The 9,890-nt window shown below is 37.0% G+C and overlaps 1 protein-coding gene across 1 annotated transcript in view; it reads left to right on the top strand.

Moving 5' to 3' along the window:
- The first annotated feature begins 9,037 nt into the window (after positions 1–9,037).
- Positions 9,038–9,890, top strand: part of LOC102491321 (olfactory receptor 10J4) — a 970-nt gene continuing 117 nt past the window's right edge. Inside the window, exon 1 of the mRNA XM_006168854.1 lies at positions 9,038–9,887. Within this exon, the coding sequence (XP_006168916.1) occupies positions 9,038–9,887 (850 nt within the window). The remainder of the gene's footprint in view (positions 9,888–9,890) is intronic.

Raw genomic sequence — 9,890 nt, 5'->3', positions numbered from 1 at the left:
TTTTTTTTGGAGAGATTTTCACTGTAGGGCGCGTGCGCTCGCCAGACAGACAGAGAGAGACATAGAGACAGAAAGCGAGAAATCACCCCCCAGGGGGGATGGTCACGCCGCAATCCCTTCTCCTCCATTCTCCTCTCGGGATCTTGGGCACGCACGCACACGCGCCCGGCGTGAGTTTTAAGCCACCGGGTCCGGGACACGAACCGCAGTCGACTACGTGGGAATCCAGCGACATAGCCATTACGCTAACTGCTGGTTCCCTAAAATAGACATTTTATATTTATTTTCTTTTTCAAAAATATATTGTTTATATTTAATCACTGTATATCTTTACACTATAGAAAATTAATTTTTCCTGCATAAATACACTATATGTTAGTATATTTCAAAGATATTATCACACACGTCAACAGATAACTTTTTTGTGTGTGTCCACTGAATGTTTTACTTTATTTTTTCCCTTGATTCCTTCCCTCCCACTCCCAATATTTATTTTCTAATTGACGGAAAATAGTTAAATCTATCTACTTGCAAATGCATTACTTCATGTAGCTGCATTAGTTCTCATGCAAGTTACTCAACAAATGTAAAATAATTTAAAAATTTTTTTAAAGTAAATTAAATAGTAACAAAAATGACTGCTAGAGGAATAGACATGATGTATAACTTTGTAGCCAGAAGTGAAAACAAAGGCATGGCCATTCTCGCTGGGGGAGGTGATTTCTCACTTTCTGTCTCTCTGTCTCTCTCTGCTGGCGAGCACATGCACCCTATAGCAAAAACCTCTCCAAAAAAAAAAAAGTAAAAGAAATGAAAACAAATAAAAATACTAATCAAATGAAAGTCTGGCACAGGAACAAAACAGGATAAGAAAATCTTAGCGAGTTGAAAATATAAAATATGATGAAAATAATGTCAAAAAATTTATCAAATTAAAACAAATATGGTTTATGCTAATTAATCCAAACACAGAGACTCTCAGATTGAATTTTAGTTATAGGACCTTCACTACTGAAAACTGTATATTAAAACTATGACACAAAATGACTTAAGTTAATGAGATTGAAAATAGTGTTCAAACAAATGCAATCAAAAACAAAGTTTTTGTACTAATGTTACTATTGTCCGACAAAATATTACTCAAAGTGAAAACCAAGGAACTTACAATATTAAAAGGTCCTAACAGCATAGCTTCAAAATCTATTATGCCAAAACTTATAATACTGCAAGGAGAAATTGGCAAACACCCAATCCTAGTAGAAGACATCAACACATTTCTCTTGGAAACCAACTAAGAAAATAGTCAATGAATTAATAGGGCTTAAAAGAGTTATAGTGACAATTAATAAGCTTGATCTAAAACTAATCTTCATACTGAGACTGTTCATTCATGTGACTTAAAAATGCCTCAACGTTGATATTGCACAAATACTTTTTGTGGACCGCACTACAATAAAATAAGAAATCAACAATAATAACAAAAAAGGGAGCTACACCCTCCTTTATTACTCCCTTCCTCAGAGCTGAATATTTTCTTAATGAACACTTACTTACATAGCAATTATTATATATTAGCCATTATTCTAAGTACTTTGAAATTGTTCATTCAACCTTTACAACAATTGTTTGAAACAAGTAGTGTAATTTCTCACTTTTTACAAATAAGGAAACTGAGATACAGAGAAATTGAGCAATTTCCTAAGGCCATGTCGCTGAAGTGTGCAGATTGAGAAACAAATCCAGGGACCTTGTCTCAAGGGTCTGAGCTCTTGACTGCTGTTAATAAGCTTATTAATAACATTTGATAATTTGATAATTAAAAATGAAAGTTAAAAATGTGCAAGGGAACTTCAAAAGGTTCATAAAAATTGAAATGAAGATGTTTACTGTGTTGCGAGAAAATTTTGAAATAAATCTATGCATAATTCTTTTCATAATATGCATTTCCCTGAAATTTTTGAAGACCTTTGATATACTCCTACAATGAACAAAAACACTATGTATTAATATTAAAATGGTACATCAAAACAATTCTCAAACCAAAAAAATCATAGCTTTATATATTTACTTGAAAATGATAAATGAAGATTTTAATTCAAGAAACTTGAAAGTAAATTTATAAAAATCCAAAGAAAACAGAAACAAAAAAAAAAAAGTAAAAGAAATGAAAACAAATAAAAATACTAATCAAATGAAAGTCTGGCACAGGAACAAAACAGGATAAGAAAATCTTAGCGAGTTGAAAATATAAAATATGATGAAAATAATGTCAAAAAATTTATCAAATTAAAACAAATATGGTTTATGCTAATTAATCCAAACACAGAGACTCTCAGATTGAATTTTAGTTATAGGACCTTCACTACTGAAAACTGTATATTAAAACTATGACACAAAATGACTTAAGTTAATGAGATTGAAAATAGTGTTCAAACAAATGCAATCAAAAACAAAGTTTTTGTACTAATGTTACTATTGTCCGACAAAATATTACTCAAAGTGAAAACCAAGGAACTTACAATATTAAAAGGTCCTAACAGCATAGCTTCAAAATCTATTATGCCAAAACTTATAATACTGCAAGGAGAAATTGGCAAACACCCAATCCTAGTAGAAGACATCAACACATTTCTCTTGGAAACCAACTAAGAAAATAGTCAATGAATTAATAGGGCTTAAAAGAGTTATAGTGACAATTAATAAGCTTGATCTAAAACTAATCTTCATACTGAGACTGTTCATTCATGTGACTTAAAAATGCCTCAACGTTGATATTGCACAAATACTTTTTGTGGACCACACTACAATAAAATAAGAAATCAACAATAATAATAAAAAAGGGAGCTACACCCTCCTTTATTACTCCCTTCCTCAGAGCTGAATATTTTCTTAATGAACACTTACTTACATAGCAATTATTATATATTAGCCATTATTCTAAGTACTTTGAAATTGTTCATTCAACCTTTACAACAATTGTTTGAAACAAGTAGTGTAATTTCTCACTTTTTACAAATAAGGAAACTGAGATACAGAGAAATTGAGCAATTTCCTAAGGCCATGTCGCTGAAGTGTGCAGATTGAGAAACAAATCCAGGGACCTTGTCTCAAGGGTCTGAGCTCTTGACTGCTGTTAATAAGCTCATTAATAACATTTGATAATTTGATAATTAAAAATGAAAGTTAAAAATGTGCAAGGGAACTTCAAAAGGTTCATAAAAAATGAAATGAAGACGTTTACTGTGTTGCGAGAAAATTTTGAAATAAATCTATGCATAATTCTTTTCATAATATGCATTTCCCTGAAATTTTTGAAGACCTTTGATATACTACTACAATGAACAAAAACACTATGTATTAATATTAAAATGGTACATCAAAACAATTCTCAAACCAAAAAAATCATAGCTTTATATATTTACTTGAAAATGATAAATGAAGATTTTAATTCAAGAAACTTGAAAGTAAATTTATAAAAATCCAAAGAAAACAGAAACAGGGCCAACAGGTGCCATGCTGGCTATGGCACTGGATCCTAAAAGGCCAACTGCACGCTTCTAGCTCTGGACTCAGCAGGTTGAAAATAATGCTGGGCATGCATGTGTGCATGCCCAAAATCTTGAGAGGAGTTTTGCAGAGAAGGGACTATGATACGGCCATTCCCCCCGGGAGTGCTTTCTCATCACTGTCCCTCTCTCTTTTTCTCTCTCTGTCTTTCCAGCAAACACACACTCCCTATGGCAAAACTCAAAAAAAAAAAAAAGAAAGTAGAAACCAATAATAAAAAAATTAAGTGACATATGGAAGCAAGGAAAACAGAAACAATAGAAGTGCTGTTTTTTAAAAGTTTGAATCATTGAGGAGATTAATTTAGAAATTACACTTTCAACAACAATCGAGAAAAATCAACAAGCCACAATAAACGATACCAGGTAGGAAGGAAGGATGCAGGATTAGCATAGCAGTATGCTGGTACTAGGAAAGGGAACATTTCCTGCATTTTGAGTCTGTAAGAGAAAGGCACAATCTGGACACCAGAACCAGGAGTTATTAGAGTCAAAGATTTAGAAGAACCTGGTGGATCTGACGTCTCTACAATGGTGATCATGAAGTGAGAGATCATCTTCATCCACTGATCAAAATACTTTTGAAAGCATCCTTTGAACAACTTGATACTAGTTTAATTGAAAAATGACATAAGATGGTTTTATGTAGTTTTTAGAGGATAATACATATTGCCATAATTAGACCAGGAAAAAAAGAGAACATTTACTATAATCATTACTCTAAAAAATAGAACTAGTACTAGTAAGAAAATCATAATTTTTCAAAAAAGAAAAGAAAAGCAAGCAAAGACAAAAAAAGATATCAGGCTCACAGCACAGAAAGGTGTGAAATTTCCCCAGCATTGAAAGAGTTGCTAATTGCAAACCTTTGGTACCCAAAATAGATAAAGTTGGAAAAGATAATTATCAGCCAATAACAGATAGATGAAAAACTAGCCAATTAAACTCAACAGTGTATAAAAAGACCAAGTAGTTTTGCTTGAAAACATGAATGAGCCAACATTAGAAAAATCTATGAATGCAATTCACCCCTGACCAATTAAAGAATAAAAAGCGTACAATTATATCAATGGCTATAGAAAAGGAACAGTTGAAAACTTAACAACCCATTCATGATAAACGTGCAAACAAACCAGAATAGTAAGGAACTTTCTTATTCTGCAGACAAACTTCAAAATGTAACCAGTAATTTCTCTACTTCACTCCCTCACTTACGTTTTTTTGTACAATGCTTTCTAATTTTGCTGATTGAAATGCCGAGTTGACCATGAGACTGGTTTGAGGTGTCTGTAAGCCCGGGAACAACTGTCCGATTTAAATAGTGTTAAGATTTACTCTATTAAAACATTACTCTATTAAATTGGCTGGTTTATTTTTCTTTTATAAAAAGGAATATCTAACAGACATCTATAGTAAGCCTCACATTTAATGGTGAATGTAGCAGAGAAGCATTTAAATTATAATCTGAAAACAAGGCAAAAATGTATCTAAAAGTACTATTATTCAATATTATAACCAAATTTATTCATTTCATAACCAAAACCACTAAGTCAAGAGAAATAAGAGATAAAAATCAGGATGGAAAAGTCAAAACTACCAAAATGTACGGATGATATAGTAACAAATAAGCCCACAAATCATCAATATATTCTCTTAATTTTCAGAAAAAGAACACTATTCGTGCTCAAGTTTTTCAGACTATATCTAGTTTATTTCAGCTAAAAATAAAATAAGGATCATGTAATTTGTTTAAAAATAGTCATTTTCCAGTTTATAATGTCAGGATCAGGGCTTCCTTTCCTTTCTTATGGGTTTCAATTCCATCTTGTTTCTAATTTCAAAGAATTCTATTTAAATAAAACCACCAGAGAAACTGTGAGGGAGGAACATTGACAAATAAGGGCCTACATGAACTGATTATTTTGGGCTTTTGGTAAGACCTGCTGCCCAATGTTAAGCTGTGCTTCAGCTGCTCCCTAAAGGATTTTAAACAACTCTAATGGAGTTATGCATTGGTCATTCTCAAGCATTAATACCTATACAGCATATTTATCCCTCAGCTGTGGGAGTCTGGATCTTAATGTCTTATGAGCTCAAGCATTTCTAGTTTCTTTTGGGTAAATGTTTGAAAATCTTCAAAAAGATTATGTGAAGTTGAACTGAATGCCTGGCAACTCTTCAATTCCACACTGTCTCTTCCATACTTGGCTGTCAAAGACATCAGATAAATTTTCTTTCAAGGGTTCATTTCTTAATTATGCTGGTACTTAGAAAGGGTACATTTCCTTTTCCTTTTTTTTTTTTTTTTTTTTGAGTCTCTGAGAGAAAGTCATAAATTGGACACTAGAGCTGAGAATTACTAAAGAGCCAAAGATCCAGGGAAACCTGGTCGATTTAATATCTGATTTTCTTCCAGCCATCAGAAAGGCTCATCTTGAGTTCATATTATGAAAGGGAAACAGGGTTGGACCTGCAGACTGAAAAATGCTGGGAAAGAAAAAGAGGGATCTGCAAGAATGACTCCAAAGGAGGAAAGGAGAAGGTTCTCAGCTTTCTCTAGGTAGCACTCCATGGTCCCATAGTCTACAAAGCCAGTAGAACTGGCATGCAGTAAGTACAGATGCTTTGTATATGCAATACAGATGCCGTGTCCCCATTTTCTGTTATATTTTATGTCCCTGGCATGTGACAGATGTTCAATGAGTATTTGTGGAAGAAACTAGTAAGTGAATAAGTGAAGGAGTCATAGTTTCTAGAGTGTTCAAACTAAAGAGACCTCAGAGATAGATGCTTCTGCTTTTAGAACAGAGAGACTTCAGGGTGAGTGGCTTGCACAGTCAAGCCGCCTCCTTAAACAAGATTGAGTTTTGAGGCTCTCTCTGTAATGGCAATCATGAGGCAAGGGGTCCTCTTCCTTGCCTGAGCAGCAGGACTGTGTCATGACACAAAGGCTTGTTCCTGTGGGAACCCGGGTACCAGCTATGTGATTGGGTTGAGGAGCCACTTTTTAAATGAGATCCCCAGACATCATGGTATTTGAACCTTGCTATTGCTGCCTTGGAGATCATCACTGTGGCTTGGGGAGAAGAACCCCAGAGGCCCAAGTCACAGGAGAATGGTCCTCTCCAACAGAGTGCAATCTACACTTAAAGGGGCAGGGCCACAGAGAAGCACAGGAGACCCTGGTGCTGCTTTCTGTATGTCTGTCACTCCCAGTTCTGAACAAGCAGAGAGAGAAATTGAAAGACCCTGGTGAGCTCTACATTTTTCTTTTAGTTCTCTCCTTCTGAAGATTTTCTGTATACCTGCCTGACACAGCACAGCAGGAGTCCTGGACATTGTGGTTTGGAGCTCGCTCTCCTGGATCTTGAATAAGCCTCAGCTTTGCCCAGTGAGATGTGAGTCACATTCCATGAGTCCATGAAACAAGGATTCTTGCTCTGTAGCTGCCTGTGGCTTCGTGACCCTTGTCTCGTGGGATACCACTCTTTGTCTTTGATGTCTTAAGAATATTGTCAAGTACATAGAAAAAATAAATGTAGAAAGTCCTTAACTTTGGATGGGTTATATTCCAATAAACCCATCATAAATCAAAACGAGCATTTTGTAGGCCTAATGGGATTCAAAGACACAATATGCAAAATTGTTGGCAACATAGTACATGGTGGAGCGTAGGTGCTTACCCTTCTGTGTGCTGCCACTCCCAGCATCATAAGGGAGTATCTTCCCACAGAGAACTAGCCCAAGAAAAGATCAAAATTCAAAATTTGAACTACAGTTTCTACTGAATATGTATCACTTTCACATCATGGTACAGTAAAAAAAAAAAAATCACAGATTTAACTAACATAAATTGGGGACTGTTTGTATGCAGTGGTAATACAAAAGTTAGGAAACAAAAAGCATCAATGTTTCTTTAAAAATCATCTGGAAATAACTATCTGGGTACTAGCCTTAGAGTCTCAGGGAGTGCTTTCAAAAGCTAGACGCTTCTGAAGGCATATTCTCATGGAATCCTTACATTAGTTCAAAGGTAGATATTAGCTCTGCTTTCATCTTATTGATGGATAAACTGGGTCCAGATATGTTTCCAAAGTCAACTGAGAAGGAAGTTGAGCTGGGATTCATGACAGAGGTGTTTCAACCCAGACCACACCCACATGTACCCTGACCTCACACATTTCAGAGTCTAGATTGTAAGGGAGGTGAGTGTGGAAAGCTCCGACTGAACTTCTCAATCAGCAGGGATTGGAGAAATTAATGATAACACCATACATGAACATGAAAAAGAGAAAGAGAGAGCATGCATGTACACACACACGTGTGTGTGTATGTGTGTGTGTCTTTGGGTGGCTCTAACATCCAAGTAGGACACGGAGTGATGGAAAGTTGGAATGGGAAGACAAATGAAGGGAGGGAAGCAGAAATTTAATGTATTGTTTGCCTGTTCTGTATCCAGAACTGCACTTGGCAATTTACATACAGTAATTCATATAATCTCCATGGCAACACTATGGAGTAGATATTATTATTCTCACTATTTTATAGATGAGCAAATGGAGACAAATGAAACAAGCATAGAAAATCAGGCATTCCTCCATTTACACCGGGGTTAAAGCCAGAGATTTCTATAAACTTAAATATTTTGTTGTTTTTATCGCTGTTGTCTTATAGTTGCTAGTATTTCAAACCCATTAAAAGTTTCAGAGCCTTCATTGTGTTTAACTAGAGACCAGAACACAGAAGCAGAAAATACTTTTCACACAGGAGGAGGGAGAATCAGGTATTAACAGATGCAATATTTGGAGAGCGTAAGAAGGAAGCAAGACTATAAAGAGAATAGGCTCTTGTGGATCCCCACCCTGGACTCGCCTCGAGAATAAAAAGAGCCATGTCTCCCTCCTTCCACTGCCTTATTTCCAGACATTAGCCATATTTAATTTGGACTGTGAGGACAGGTGGTGTTTTGTGCCTTGATTACCCAAACAGAAGCCGTGCGGAAGCATTGGAGTTGGTCTCTTACCTGCCACGCATGTGCCTAACAGTAATCTTGGTTTGAACTAATTCATTTTTCAAGTGTATCCCTTTGTACTGGGCCTCGGACACTGGAGGGGCCATTGCTACTCTAAGTCAGGTGAGTTTGATTGGAATATTGAAGCTGTGCACACTCATTTTAGTGCTTTCTCAGGTCTACATCTATATCAACCAACCTAGTTATGGGTTTCCACAATTCTCTTCCCTCATTAACCTTCCTTCTCCCCATTCCATTTGCCCCCATTCCAGGGCCCTGAGAACCTTGAGAGGTTTTAGAGCACTTGGCCAGGGTCTCACTGTTGAAAGTTGCTGAAACCCAGAACTGCATCTTTTCTGAATCCCTCCATGTGACTAAAGATGACCCAGGACCAGCCTACTGTTTCTGGCCTAAAACTCAACCTTCCGTCTTCATCTCTTTCAGACCCAGATTCTCCTCAATGCCAGCATCCAATTTCACAGCTGTGACAGAGTTTACATTTGAGGGTTTCTCTGTTTTTGAGTGGCATCACAGAATCATCCTGTTTGTGACCTTTTTGGCTTTGTACCTGTTGACCCTTGCCAGCAATGCCGTCATCTTGACAGTTATCCATCTCAACCGTCAACTTCATACACCCATGTACTTCTTCCTGAGTGTGCTCTCCATTTCTGAGACCTGTTACACAGTCGCTATCATCCCCCGCATGCTGTCCAGTCTCCTCAGTCCCCAACAAGCCATCTCCATTCCAGACTGTGCCACCCAGCTCTTCTTCTATCTCACTTTTGGTGTCAACAACTGCTTCCTGCTCACAGCCATGGGGTATGACCGCTATGTGGCCATCTGCAACCCATTGCGGTACTCAGTCGTCATGGGCAAAAGGACTTGCATAAAATTGGCCAGTGGATCCTGGAGCATTGGCCTGAGCACAGCTATTATTCAAGTGTCTTCTGTGTTCAGCCTGCCCTTCTGTGATGCCAACGTCATCTCCCACTTCTTTTGTGATATCCGGCCCCTAATGAAGCTCGCCTGTGCTGATACTACCATCAAAGAACTGATCACCTTGCTCATCAGTCTCTGTGTCCTCGTTCTGCCCATGGTCTTGATCTTCATCTCCTACGTCTTGATTGTCACCACTATCCTCAAGATTGCATCAGCCGAGGGCCGGAAAAAGGCCTTTGCCACATGTGCCTCCCACCTCACAGTGGTCATTGTCCATTATGGTTGTACTTCCTTCATCTACCTAAAACCTAAATCCCAAAATTCCCTGCAGGACAGGCTTATCTCCGTGACATACACTGTCATCACCCCCCTGC

Source organism: Tupaia chinensis, unplaced genomic scaffold (assembly GCF_000334495.1).
Source record: "Tupaia chinensis unplaced genomic scaffold, TupChi_1.0 Scaffold146187_1, whole genome shotgun sequence".
NCBI lineage: Eukaryota > Metazoa > Chordata > Mammalia > Scandentia > Tupaiidae > Tupaia > Tupaia belangeri.
Note: the sequence above shows the minus strand (reverse complement) of the source record. Positions and strands in the feature narration are given on the sequence as shown.